This window comes from Melanaphis sacchari, unplaced genomic scaffold (genome assembly GCF_002803265.2).
Source record: "Melanaphis sacchari strain LSU unplaced genomic scaffold, SCAv2.0 Contig1_pilon_pilon, whole genome shotgun sequence".
In the NCBI taxonomy this organism is placed as follows: domain Eukaryota; kingdom Metazoa; phylum Arthropoda; class Insecta; order Hemiptera; family Aphididae; genus Melanaphis; species Melanaphis sacchari.
Window position 1 is genome coordinate 696,246 of NW_020270976.1, and position 15,459 is coordinate 711,704.

The window sequence follows — 15,459 nt, forward strand, 5'->3', positions numbered from 1 at the left end:
TTATTCATAAAAACATAATATTATATATAAAAAATATTATGTATTTTATGATACATTACATAATTTTACTATGTACAAGTTTTATGGGCAATAATTATGCAACGTGTCTAAAATTAAATAAGTATCTCTATTTCGATTTCGTGCAGGCGACACCTGCACCGAGATCGTGTACAACCAACAAAATATGATCTCACTTGCGGCTAAGTCCAAAAACCCATTTGGAAGTACGTTAAAAACATATTTTTTGGATATCATTAAGATTGTTGGAAGTGTTTGCGGACCGCACTAAATCGAATTAAATAGGTCCGAAAATAATTATACAGTGAATCGCTGAGATTCGACGACAGTTTGAACGCATACAATCATCAAATCTTTGCAGTACACGTATTTGCGTGCAAACAATAAAGAACGTATAATAATATTTTATATTATAATTTTGTTAAAATTGTTACACTATTAGTTATATTATTATCAAATAATTATTGTTTTATAAACATAAAGGTAACGATCGATTTAGGACGTAGTTTATCATATAATAATTTTATTTTAACTTAAACGTATATAACTGCTCATATTATTCATTGCTAGAGATCTTAATTTTCCCTACGAATTAAGTATCTACATTTAGTATTTAATCGTGCGCATTACACACATCGACATAACAATATTGTTGTCGTTGTTGTTATTGTTGTTGAATTTTTTCTCGAATTCTGTTGCGAATGCATATAAGCACCTACCAACGACGAATATACGTGATTCTGAGTTTGTCACTTAAATCTATGTAAATATTAGTGAACACGCAGGATGTATAGGTATATAAAATAATAATTATACAATCAGAAAACGTTCGCGATAAATTACATTATGAACACTTTTGGACGATGTCACAGATTTTTCCAAGTTTTTTATTCTGACTCCGCCGACGATGGGAGTGTGACATATTGCACTGGATTAAGATATCATATTTATAACAGGTTTACGAGACACGTCGGAGTGTATAATACGCGCCTCTAAATGAATGACGGGGAAGGGACACGATATAGCGTTTCATGCCGAAAATACTAAACAGGTAAGGGGACCGGATTAAAATCGCTATCCGGCCGAATATTTTTTACGCGTTAAAAGTTAACAATAACAACGACGAGAACAGTAACGATGATGATCATAATAATAATAATAATAATAATAATAATACGATAACAGCTAATAAAAATAATTACGAAAAACGGTTTTTTTTTATACATATAATAATAATAATAATTATAATAATAATAATAAAAATAATTATAAAAAAAAAAAAAAAAAACTGTATAATATAGAGGTACACGTCTTGTCCGCTGAAAATTTGTATTACGCAAATAATAACAGACGATAATATTGTATTATCGTCATTATTAGAAAAAAAATCGGCGACACGGGACAGAGCGCCGCCCGGCGAGGAGAAAAAAATTTGGGCCGGCGCGCGTCAGGCGTTCAGGTTTTTGGTGAGCAGTAAGTTGTTGTGCGGCCCCGAAAAATGGCGGACCAGCTGCTGGAGCGTGTCGAACGTCATCTGACAGAAGCAACAGTTGAACGCGGCCGCCGTCTCCTGGTCCGCCGCGCTGGTGCCGGGCGATATGACGTTCCTGTGCACCGAGCAAAGGTGCTTGAGCAGGTGCGCCTTCTGCTTGAACATGGCCACGCACAGGCGGCACGCGAACGGTTTCTCGCCCGTGTGCACCCGCAGATGCGTTTTCAGGTTCCAGCTCATGCCGAACTGCTTGCCGCAGTAAGTGCACTTGTACTCGCGGCCCGCTCCGCCCGCGCAACCCGACGACTTGTCCTCCGTGTCGGACGACGACGCCGCGGACGCCGGTCCGGCCGCGGACGCTGGCGAGCTGTGCTGGTGCGCCTGGTGCTGGTGCTGCACTTCCGCCGCCGGTTCGGACGACAGCGACATCGGTTTCACGTCTGCGGAGAGAAAAAAACGAAAAAACCCAAAAGTCAATAAGATAATATTGCGATTTGTTGCCGTTTCATATAATATTATATTATTATATTTAAATAACAAAAATAGTTGAAATCGTTACGTGACAGAGAATGGGTACTCAACATTTTAATGTTTTTAATATTTTTAACATTTTTAACATTTTTCCGAAAAACATTCCGACGGTTTTCGACCGGACACTCGTTAGATATCGTTGGAATTTTTCGCTTCGCAAAATAGCAATCTCTTCTTATGATGGCTTTGTTTACTATTAAAATTGTGATTTTAATCTTATATATATATATATATATTGGTGATATAATAGCGTTTAAAGTTTGGACAAACGGACGATCTAAACTTTTGTGGGATACCTACCCTTTTCACGGTATTACTACACGCTTTTTCGTATACAATTTCTAAGCGCTTATGAATACTATTAGGTACCTATTTATTTCAATTATGATAACGAAATCAAAAATATAGATTATTGTCATTTAAAAACAACTACAATAAAAAATAGTGAAAATCATTTGGCGTTATAAATATTTCAAATGTATTTTAAAAATTAGTCTAGCCATTCGAATGTATTATGTAATCAATACTCCATAATATATTATTATAATATAAATTGATAAATTTTATTTTGAGCTCATCATATTATACAACATTATTGAATGCTATTTTAGTACTTTTGAGTAATTAGCATGTAATACACTAATATTTGTTTGCAGTAATTATATTGTTCTCAAATGTTCAGTAGGTACGAGAAATTAGACCGGTGATGGTCACTTTTTATTTTGACATTTTGGATGTGTGTAAATAATAATATTATTAGTAGTATTGGAATGGTAGAAGTAATACCATTAAATATTTTAGTAATATATTATTATCATAATATGTGTTTTCTATAATAATTTGACCGAGTTCACACTTAATGCGTGCACAATAATATTGTTATCGTTCGAGGAGGACCATAGCATGTGCAACCATCAATTTGATGGTGATATAATTATATAATTTATTAGATTACATCAACACCGCGGTAGAGATAGGCTATGATACAAACTGGAAAACTAGAATGTTTGTTCACAACAATGTGGAGTGTGCGCTACAAGCAGACACAAAATCATATCGTCCTCGACGCAGTTATCCGCGGCACAAAATGATAATAAAATATTTTACTTTAATAACGATTAAAATATAACACTCGCATCACCACGCTAAATGAATCCTGCAGAATATCGATAAGTCCTGCAGTAGTAGATGTAATGTGCACATCAATGGGTTAAGGCGGCAGATGTATAAGAAATAAATAATGATTATTTTATTTTTATAGCTTAACTAGCCATCGTGAAATATTGAAAGAAATGAAATTGAAAATTAAATATCACTATTTTTAAAGAAATTTAACTGTGGTGATCTTGAGTATGGTTAATAATTATGTATTGGGATTATAACGGATGACTGTTAAAAACACCTATTTACTTTTATGAGGTTAAACATCTGGTAAATACTAAAACATTGAAATTAATGTGAAGTTTTAATTATAAGTATCATATTGTTAAATATAGTATATTATATTTGAAGGTAAAAATTATATATTTATCAGCACTTTTTAAAATAACATTTATTAAAACCTAAAAGTATTACTAAGATAACTATTTGGTAACTTTATGATTAGTTCGTTTTTGCTCTAAATTGTTTTTCACCATACAAAATGATATTTTGTTATTAAATTAAAATACGTATAACTCATCTATTCAGTGCTCATACTTAATAACAAGTACACTAGATTCCTACTCAACAGAAGAGCAGTTGATTACTTTACCCTCTTCCCAACTTTTTTTTTAAATACTCAAAACATATTTTACATTTTTCAAACCAATGTGTGTCCTTTTATAGTATTAAAGTGATACAGCCAAATATTAGGTCGAAATTTTCTATCAGTGACTATTCATCTACAACCAAGACGATGGGTGTTATTTTTTATTAAAAAGTTGATTTAAAGTACAGTTACTTGTAAGTTGTAGTTATAATTCATATTTATATACCACATTATTATTATTATTATTATTATTATTATACCTTGGTTTTAGATTGATAACATGAACAACCAACATAGTGGGTTCTTTGATTTCTTGGTATATATGAATGTATTCCTATTCCCATAAGAAAAAAAAATTATCTCACCAATATTTGGGAATGTTATAAAAACCGAACTAGCACATTCTTCTTTTCGTTGGCATTAAAATATCATTATATTCACTGTGCAGCCTGTTATCGAACTTGCATAAAATTCCAGTTTACGTCGTATTATATAATATCAGACAGTACACTTCACGCGCGTATTTACGTGGTCATATTATTATTATATCGTAGTCCCAAAAGTTGTGTAATAATAGACAAGGATGAGGAGAGCTTCTTTATACATGGAATAACACAAACGTTTGAAAACTTTCTTTGTGTCGGTTCCCATTTTAATTATGCCGCGGCAAAACTTCTCAGTGGGTGCCAAAGTTTTTGAATTTTGAAACCACTACTTGGTGAGAAATTACAATATACCTATATATTATTGTTAGTTAAACGTGCCAAACACGCACGCTAGATAATATAATGCAGTATAATGTTTCGCTCTCATTAGTACAAGTATATCAATCGGTTAATATTTTTTCGATGAAATACATTATACAAGTACGAGTAATATGAAATATATCAATAAACATATTCTTATCAGGTCTATAGCCAGAAGAACATATTAAGCACCGTCATAAAGACCTATACGGATTCATGCAGATTTAATGTAATTTATAGAATTATTCACCTATACTGATAAATCGCGAATAAAGATATAGCGCACGGAAAATCAGGTATCTTTTCTATTTTTATAGTTTCTAAAATGTCTTATCTATTGTAAAATATGTAGTATTTTAGAACTTATATTTTCAAGTCGTAATATCTTTGTATAATAAAAAAATGGATATTCTCGTATATACTAAATACAAGGATTTGTGATTGTAAAATGGAAGCTAACTGAAGTGAATTATCAATAATATTATATTGCTATCATGCTTTGATAACTCAGGTCGACTTCTCATGATTTTATTAAGTAAAAATTTGGATAACTGTAATCTCCTATCCATTCCTCTATTCCTCTTTTCGTGTCTATGGGTATATCTTAATACTTTAACGAAAAACGTACCAGGCGATGGTTTCCAAGGTGACCCGTTTTCAGAGAAACTGCCAAATGATGACGACTGGGTTGACTGTCCGGACGGTGGAGGTGGACTGCAGTCGTCTGATGGTGGTGGCGGTGGTGGTTGCAGCTGGGGCTGCGGCGGTGGCGGTCTGTACACGCCGGAGTCCTGAGATCTGGACCGGCCCATGTAGATGGGTGTCCTGTGCGGTGGAGTGTCTCGATCACCGTCGTCCGTGGTCCGTGGCTGGGTCAGCGGTGGCTGTGGTGTGGACCCGAATGGATGATGCACAAAGGAGCTGAGTGATTGCGTGATCTTCTGGTGCCTGAACGCCATCTCGTGGAAGTACATGGGCACGAACGGTGGGTTCTGGGCTGGAGAGTTCTGGAAGCCAGGCTGTTTCTTTCGTTTTCTCGGAGTCACCTGCACAGAATGGTCGTGGTCAAAAAAATATCTTTGACCTAACTATTGACGAGTAAAAAAATATTCTTTTGTGATGGGTTGGTTAAGGCTAGACAAAAGTTTAAGTTTCGATATATAGCTTAAAGTATACGAGCTAATTTATAAAAAAATACAGCACTTTAGTCTTTAGCTGCATATGCTATTTTGTGTCTTGCCCACAAGAATCTAACTATAAATATAAGAAGGGCATTTTTAAATACTATATCTATTATGGGTCATAAATAAAATATTTACTTTTAAATTTATATTCATTTTAAACAACGCAAACGATGGATAAGTCTATAAACTAAATACATAAGTATTTTTGATCACGAAATAACGGCAAATGAATAGCTTTTACGCTGCAGCATTAAACTCGCGTTCTTTATACTTTATAACTAGTTTGACTTGTAGTTTTAGGAGTTGTGAATCACCAAACTAGGAATTCATTTAAAGAAATGAAGAATTTAGGTATAACGATTGAAAATTCATATTTTTAAAATAAATGTTAGTTAATTTTTAAAAAACAATACATATTTATTTATTTTCATCTTATGCGTATTTTTGTATTTTTAATATTTTATAAAAACAATCGATGTTTTTATTTTATACTTAATAATTATTTTACATGTTTAACCAGTTTTTCTACACATTTCAAGAACACCATATTTATTTTTAATAAAAACAATATTATGATAAACCGATTTATTAGAATGTAACTAATAATCAATAAGTTAAGATTTATTTTTAACTTTGAATATTTTTTTTAGTAACATACGCTATTAATGATATTATTTAACTCTTAAAAATATTATTAAACTTAAGTCGAATGATATGGATATGGCAATACCTGAAATAGACGTTAGTGTGCAGTGAAGTAAATGAAGAAAATGTTATAAATGTACGAAGAAAAATAAACCTGCTTTCTTTTGCTTTATATATATTATTATAATTGTTAAAAATAATTCAGAATTTTTTGTTTCAAAATATATAGGTATATAGGTTTTAAAACAATAATTTATAAAATATGTTTTTATTTACGTTTTAATACATACTACAAGTGTTTAAATTATTATTTTTTTATGCACAATATAATTTAGTTTAATATATTTTTTGAGGTTTTGCAATTTGTTTTATTGATTTAATTTATCGATAGTTTACAAAACTCCAATTATACTATACTTTAGATAAGTAACAATAGTTTCGATTTGCTAATTGTTTTACTAAGTAAGTTTTCCTTTCATTCGCATAAATCTTGTGCATACTATTCGTATTATGAAAGATATTAAAATACAATACTGCAATATTATGTTGATCAAAATGAATAAAAAATATTCTTCAGAACGGGTTTAATTTCTATTATATTATAATAATATATTTATTATTTGTTTTGCATAATATACTTCTTTCTATATGACCTGCACATTTAAATAATTTTTTGTTTACTAGACAACATACACACAAGAAGTTAATAATTTATTATGAGATATCTAATACGCAGCACAAATATTTTTTCATTTTATTTGTGCCATCGTTTTTTTTTTAAGTTGCAATTACCGTGAAATTTCGGTAAATCACATTAAAATAATTTAATATTAATAAAAATAATATATACATACGTCATACATACTTCATAATTTTTTTAAGTCTCTGTTTTACATCATACAAATATAGAATGCATATTTTACACCATATACGTATGTATTGACCGCCGTTTACTACATAATTATATGAATTTCAAGAAAATGGGTGTGGACGGGAACGAAAAGGGAACATTTCATAGACTTAGTAGATTAAAAATCAAGAATAAATGGCAAGTTGGTGAAAATAATAATTTAATAGATGTTCCAAGTAATGACAGATATAATAGTATAAACACATAATAAAATTGAATACCACTTTCGTGCATTCATTATCTACTCATTCGACTTTTTGAAAGAAAAAAAATCATACGGTGAAGGTTGATGATTTATCTTTACAAAATTCCATTCAAATATGTTTTAATAATCACTTCAGGTTTTTAAGTTGCTATCTCGACATTCTTAGGAGTTGCGTAAAAAAATTTCTGAATTCATAATATAAGTCAGACCGTAGTATTATTACGTTTTATAGAATAAAAGTAGAATTTAAGCTCTCGAGAATTCAACAGCGTCGATGGTACAACATTTTTATTATCGTCAAAGCTGTTTAATTTTGATTATTGGTTTTTAATGATATCAGGGTAGTTTATGTAAATAAACGCGGATTTTCATTAACTTGGACAATATTATACTTATCGAAATATTAAATCGTACAAATAATAATTACAAAACGCATGTAAAAACCTGTGCCAGCATTTCAATATATTATAAAAACGTATTAAATTTAAAGTAAAAGAATTTCATTTTTGAGAGAAATTTCAAAAACATTTCACGTCACTGCACATCAAGTTGAACTATGTCGCATTTATAATATTCACCTCAATAATGTATTATTTTAATATTAAAGTATAATTATTATAGATTGCAAAAGTTATTTAAATTAATTATCACTAAAAAATTATTAAAGCCAAACTACATCTATGGTCGATTTTCGAATACACAACGTAAAGATAAGAAAAATCCATTCAATTTAATTATATAAAGACTACTCTAATTACTTACTCTCTTTAATGTCATGCCATATTATTGAAGCTCAAAAGACATTTCTTGGAACAGAGATGCAGAAAAAGCTATTTCAAAATACGTGGTATTGACTTCGTGTTTGGTCACACATATATATATAAATATACACATATAACATTACATAATGTTATCATTTCTTGCTAAAATACGCTGGGAATATTATCATGAAATTGTGATAAATTGATATTGCGTCACTAGTAATGCATTTTGGTCGGGAAATTTTTCCCTAATTATGCGACAACAGGTGTTTTGAACACAAGTTCTCTTATAGTTTAATGATTTAATTCCATTGTTTTTGAATTACTTATCAAATAAATAGATTTATTTTATCGTTTAAATTCAGATAAATAACTTTGTTGCAAACTTTAATTATGTACCTATATTTGTAACATTGGGCTAATTATTTTCAATAATAATTAAAAAAATACGAGAGCAGTAGTGTTAACTAAAAAGGTCAGTTTAAAGTATACTTAAGCTCAGCGCAACTAGATAAAACCAATTTTTCGGAGAAACTTATTCATTATTAGTAAAATTCTTCTAATTAAATATATTCTAATATAATATTATTATGCGTACCACGTAGTCGGCGGGATTCAGCCTTGCGTCCTTGCTGTCCGAATCATTTGTCTCTTCGATCTCGGGATCTAAGTTTGGTTCCGCCGAGTCCATGTACGGTAAGTTTACCTCACAACTGTACTGAAGTTGCGAACTCCGGTATTCAGTTTCGACCCAGTGTGGTTCACGTTTCGGGAATGGTTGGAAACCGTTGTGGTGGTATTCACGTTCGTGGTGGTGGGCATAGTCATCGAACGGCGAACTGCTTCGCCTCCTCAACTTCCGGTGGCTCTCTTCGAACTACACATGTAATAAAAACCAATATGTAAGTGATCAAGTAATAATCATATTATTATAATTAATTGATGCATATTGAGTCGTTTTATAACATAAGATCTACGCATTAAAAGTAAATTTTTGAAAAAAATCCTGAATATTACAACTTTTATCAAATAGATTTTTTTTTCAATTATGAAAACGACCAACCTATATTATTATTTTTTGTTTTATTAAATAAATCAAAATAATTTTCTGAAAAAATTTTATTTATTAATATTGGCAAGAGTATACCCTGAAATTTGCTACTCATTTAAACTTGAAATGTCTACAAAAAAAAAAAAAAACTATATTTCCATCATTCGATACTTGACGTTTGTATATTATATTTGTCTATATTTTACTCTTCTCAATATCAACCAATATTATTATTGTAATATTATATAACTTTTAAAAACATTTTAATCAGATATACAACAACATTGTATATAATCTGTATCTGTAAAAATATAACAACGGTATAAAATTACAAGTTGAATCGATATTATATCCATTGCCGTCGTCGTCCGCGACACGTTTGTTTCGCGCGGTCTTAAGTGTAAAATTTAAAATTTTTATCTCAAAAAACGTTCTTAAATTTGTGTAATACTTATAAACTAATGCACATAAAATAGTTTAACGTAGATTTTAAAATAACCGTATTTTTAATTTTTGTATAAGAACAAGACACTCTTAATAAATTGATTAACGATAAAAGCTATAAACTATTATCAATAAGTCATTGATATTTATAGTTTTTTCATCATAATGTATGAATCATAAAATTAATGAAATTTCCTTAAATTTTTATACGCGTATTAAATTTATTTTTATGATAAAAATACTAAAAACAATTTGAGTTAATTTTTTTTATTATTGTGATCAAGTCATTTTTACTTTATTTTTTAATAATTTAAATTTAGGTCCTACTTGTGATATATTATGTATCAGATATTTCTGTTTGACATGACAAGGACTCACTTTAGATACCCGCCAGTTAGATTGGGTAACGGACGTATCCTCGTCATTTTTCGTGTCGATGGACAAATTTACGGGTACGGATGACCGTCTCCGTCGCTTTTTGGGGTGTACTTCACATCGGGACGTTGGTGACAGATTTTCTGGATCCGTCCTTGCAGACAAGTCCGATGACGCAGCTGACGGCGGTTGTCCGGGTGGTGGTGGTGACGATGACGATGCCGACTCGTACATAGCCCTTTGCCACGTGTCTGATCGAATCTCCAACAAGTTCAATAAGCTAACCACCTCGTCGAATTCATTTTCCTGCAAAAACACCACACTCATACAACTACGACAACCAAAATTCTACGTTAGATTAAGTCAGGGTATATAATATAAAGTATATTCGCGTGCTGTTATGTACAATATGTTAGAAATAATGTACATAGAACTCATAGAAGTATGTACTCGTTTCTTAAATTTTTTTTTTTATTTATTTATTTTAATTAAAAATGCTAAAATAATATATATTTGTATTTTAGTTGATAAAATATTATAAAATAGTAGCCTATATATTTATTATATATAAGTACTTTTAATAGCGTTTTCTATCTGACTGCACTATTACACAATGGTGTGCACGAGTGGCATAAAATTAATTAATATCACTAGTATCACCAATTTAATAGATAATGCAAATTCCATTACGATGATGTGTTTATCTACAGGAGTGTAAAAACAACATCATGAATTTCAATATTCGAGTATAATGTAATTAGTGTAAATAAACGAAAGAGATGGAAAATAGTACGAGATTTATCTCGGTGACTATCAAAGGTAATCTAATTAAAAGAAAAAAATCACATTTACAATTATGCCAAACTAAAACTGAAGTTTTCAAGTCAATAACTAATAAAAAATCCCCGAGAAATAAATTGGTTGTTTATTTAAATACCTATGTGAATAATAAAAAATACAATTCTTGTAAGTCATAAGTAAATAATATATTTTTGTAAAACATTCAGCATTTTATTATAGACTAAGCTCAGAATATAAACAACTAATTCGACTTAACGACGTGGTAAATATTATTAATTATTATAATTTATAGTTTTTTCAACTATCAATAATCGCACCTCGGATGAACCTTATTGGTTACGATATCGCCACTGCGCAAAGCTATTATAATTTATAATAGTTTTCTATTTTAATACTCACCAATACGCTAGCCTGTCCGGTGTAAATAAAGTCCAGCACCGTTTTCATGTGTGACTCCTTGATTTCCGGGAACTGAAGCACCAGGTTATGGTACATGCACACGTTATCTTCTTTGAGTAGTCGCCGAACAAGCGGACTGACGGAAGCTAGCACCAGAGAGTGGGCCCGAATGGTGACGCCCTGCTCACACATCAGATCCATGTCTGAATGCTCATCGCCAGCTTGTTGGATTTCCGCCATCAGGTACACGTGGTGGTTGCCATAGTGCAGGGTCAGTGGTGCGGCATTGCCGCACTCAGAGTCAGTATCATACATCATTTGGCCGTGGCTGTACAACAGATAAATAAAAATTGATTCGAGATTAGTATATGGTATACGATTTATAGTATAAATGATGTATAAAATATAGATAGGTACTATATATAATCGTAATAATAGAGAAATTGCTGCCGTTTTCGGTTGTTTGAACGACAGATGATAATAAAAGTTTTAATACGATTCTATACACACGTATCTATTTTTATAATATTTAAGATTTTATTTTAATCAATAAGCAATAAAATAAAAAAATAATTATATTATATATAATTTTGTTAAAAAAAAAAAAAAAAATTGTGAATCTAGATCTTTTTTATGTATTGAGAATGAATGACTTGTATAAATAGGTAAATATAATAGTATATATTAAAATATACAGTAAAATATATTATATATTTATATGGATCAATGTTATCGATCATCAGCAATTACAATGCGTATCACATAAACAGCATTTATTTAATTCTGTACAATAATTATAGTTACCCTTGGGCATCTATAATCGATAAACATATGCAACATATGAAGTGTTTTTAGGTATTTATATGTATATCGAAGAGTAAAATAAAAAATATTATGTATAAACCTTTGAAATCAAAATAGCATACAATACATATTTTTTATTTATTTTTTTTTTTAATCATCAAAATCTGATCTAGATTCATACATATTGTTCTAATCGGTTGAAACTATCATCCGACTATATACGTATCAAAAGGGTTTTAGAACTGTTTTAATCACGAACATATTGTAACAAAAAATGTAATTAAAAACTGTTTAAAGTCTCTTTCGTTGATGGGGTCAATTAATTTTATAATAAGGTTTTATTTTGATATTTTCACATTTCAATTATTATGATGGCCTATATATTTGTTAATATAAGACATTTTACAAGTACATAAAGCTATGTGAATATACCTGCACAATGTACACACTACCGCTATATATGATAACAATGAAGATAGATAAAATTTTAATTTAATTTCATTTTTGAGTGTGTTTACAAAAGTTTAGTATTAACGAAAATTAATAGGTATATATTTCTATATTAGCGAGAAAATTAGTGATATGTGCAAAACTAAACTCTTTTTCTTACGATACTCTTGAGACTTACAGTAGGTACGGAACAAATTTTATTTCCGAAAATTAACACTTAAGCAATAAAAATGATTTTGGTCAAATTTTCCTTTAAACATAAAAGTAATAAACACTTGTTGTATACTTATATACATACATATACGCATATAAGTTAGATTAGGTTAATGATAAATGAAAATAACGACTCGGATACACGTAAATATTAGGCAGCATAAACATCATCCTCTGTAAATGATAAAAAAATTTAATGAGTTTTGACAGCAATGAATTTTTCTAACTCGAAAAATGTCATAACATTATAATTTATCATCGTTTACTCGAAAAGTGTATGCTATGATATATTATATATTGTTGAGACCCAAGTACTCGATGCTTTGACTTTTGTAAACAAACACGTATTTATGTCACGGGACTTGGAGCATTTAATGGACTTTTAAGTACCACTCCTTCACCCATTTGTAGAAGAATTGTTTTTTAATTAAGTCTATGATGGCTATACATTTGTTTATATTGATTATGAAATATACGCACACGCTGACGTTTTTTTTCTTAAATATATTAGAAAAGTTAAAATTATATGCATAATCTGACAAAGGCAGATTACCCATCTCTGTCGAATTAATTAACAACGCGAAGTATACCGATGCTCATTTGCCAGAGAATTGACGTAAATATATATTTGTTCATTTTTCTTGGGTGAATTTGGGTTATATGTATATCTAGTTCAGCGTTATATAATATTATGTTTAATTTATCATTATGATTTACGTCCGAAAACAGTGTTCATATCTGGTTTAGAACACCTCGAAACTACTAATAATATCATATTATCATTTTGTACGAAATTCGTAGCCGTAGGTTATAATAATATTTATTTTTATATTTTATCTAGATTACATATAATTACTTAATAATTTAAAAACTATTTTAAAATGAAAGATACTTCATCGGGTCATGTATAATATACATTATAATCGCAAAACACGCACAACTGACTACCACTAAAAAACCACTAAAATTATGAAAGATATTATTTTTAATACTTGTGCTAAACTTAAGTTAGGTATGGGAATAATAATAATTTTCCTTATTATAATAATATATTGGTGTATTGATATGTACAAAATGGCTAGATGACATCAATCATCGCGCTAAAATCATTACGAAAGCTGTAGTTCGTTATTTAATTATTATTTACTATCGTACGATGACAAAAGAAATAAGAAAAAAATGACGCATGGAATATTATTATAAATACCATGTAGAATAATCGAATACAAATATGGTAAACTTGTTGCACTCAAGCTCGCTCCGACACGCACACACATACACACGCCTACACACCTGTTGACGATGCAAGTATAATATAATGCGTCCTATATAATAATATAATAGTTGTATAAAAGTATATTGTGAAAAACAAACTGGAACGGTAATTGAAAATGTTTATAATACAAATGTATTTATGATGTTTAGTGTATATACATGGCACATTGACTTCTTTATTTGTAGTGTCTTATCCTACTAGATAATCGCAACTACGAGAAATAATTTTAGAATATACAATTGATAGAGAAAAAACGAATTTATAGAAATTTGTCAATAAATTTCATATTTGTAAAATACTTATAAAAATTATATAATGTTATGACCTTTTCTATTAAAATGTTTAAATGTTTCTCGACGTTTTGGGTAATACGAAAGTGTTTTTCTATTAATTTAATACAATTATTATAGTTACAATAAAATGATTAAAAAAATTATGATGAAATAAATAATTTATTATGTTGATTACTGGATAGTAAATAATAATTGTAGCATCGGGTATTGAGTGTTAACATTCAATTCTTGCAGCTGCTCAGCGTTTATATTTGTTTTGTTAGTATTTTAATTTACACATGTATTTATTGTATAGCCTTGTAATCTATCACATATTTTCGGTTTACTTAAAAAAATTCTCATCTGTGTGTACACATTAGACCAATGAAACAAATAAATCTCACAGTAATTTCTATAAAAATATATACACGTGTAGTATGCATGTAAATATTATTATCATAAAAATGTACGTTTCATGTTATGCCAGCACCAGTGGGTTAATGGGTAACACTCAAATTGTCCAGATGATGTAGAAAAAACCAATTAAACTATTTCATTTTTTAAGTTAACCGCATTTAATCACTTACGATATGTATTTATTGCCATTAAAAAGATCCCTCCTCTCTATAAATAAATAAATTGTGGCATACATAAAAGTGTAGTTATAACTATTTCAATTGATGACGATCCAACCGAAACTTAGAAAACATTATGAAAATGTGAAAAAACTTCCACCGTCGTATCTATGCGGCTATACCAATATGGCGTACTGCATAAATAGGTAGATGTAATATATATTCCGGACCACATGTATATACTTAACACCACAGTGACAGCCTGATGGGATGTGAAAACATAACGTGATATTGTGTGGCATCTTAATATGTAGATATTCACAAGCGTGCAATGTGCGTAAATCACATATTATCATATATATTAAGATAAGTGGTATTTGGTTAAAAATTAATACGAAAATCAAACTTTATCACGTTCCCGAGCAAATACGTTATAATAATAATATCAGATTCATTTTGTGTCTACTGACCAGTGAACCGAAAACGACGTCCGTATCGTTTATAACATATTAGCTCCACAACCTCTACTCACAAAAAAAAAGAAGGTAGTACTCGTA

At 30.0% G+C, this 15,459-nt stretch overlaps 1 protein-coding gene and 1 non-coding gene across 2 annotated transcripts in view; both read right to left on the bottom strand.

Moving 5' to 3' along the window:
* Window positions 1-1,312: 1,312 nt before the first annotated feature.
* Window positions 1,313-15,459, bottom strand: part of LOC112593203 (transcription factor Ken 1-like) — a 38,799-nt gene continuing 24,652 nt past the window's right edge. The window contains exons 2-6 of the mRNA XM_025337547.1: window positions 11,313-11,640; window positions 10,116-10,418; window positions 8,841-9,119; window positions 5,166-5,583; window positions 1,313-1,950 (exon numbers count right to left, since the gene is read on the bottom strand). Coding sequence (XP_025193332.1) covers window positions 1,466-1,950; window positions 5,166-5,583; window positions 8,841-9,119; window positions 10,116-10,418; window positions 11,313-11,630 — 1,803 coding nt within the window. The 5' untranslated portion in view covers window positions 11,631-11,640 and the 3' untranslated portion in view covers window positions 1,313-1,465. The remainder of the gene's footprint in view (window positions 1,951-5,165; window positions 5,584-8,840; window positions 9,120-10,115; window positions 10,419-11,312; window positions 11,641-15,459) is intronic.
* Window positions 11,125-11,275, bottom strand: LOC112593350. Its single transcript, XR_003114598.1, has one exon. It is a non-coding gene; the product is annotated as a U4 spliceosomal RNA (small nuclear RNA).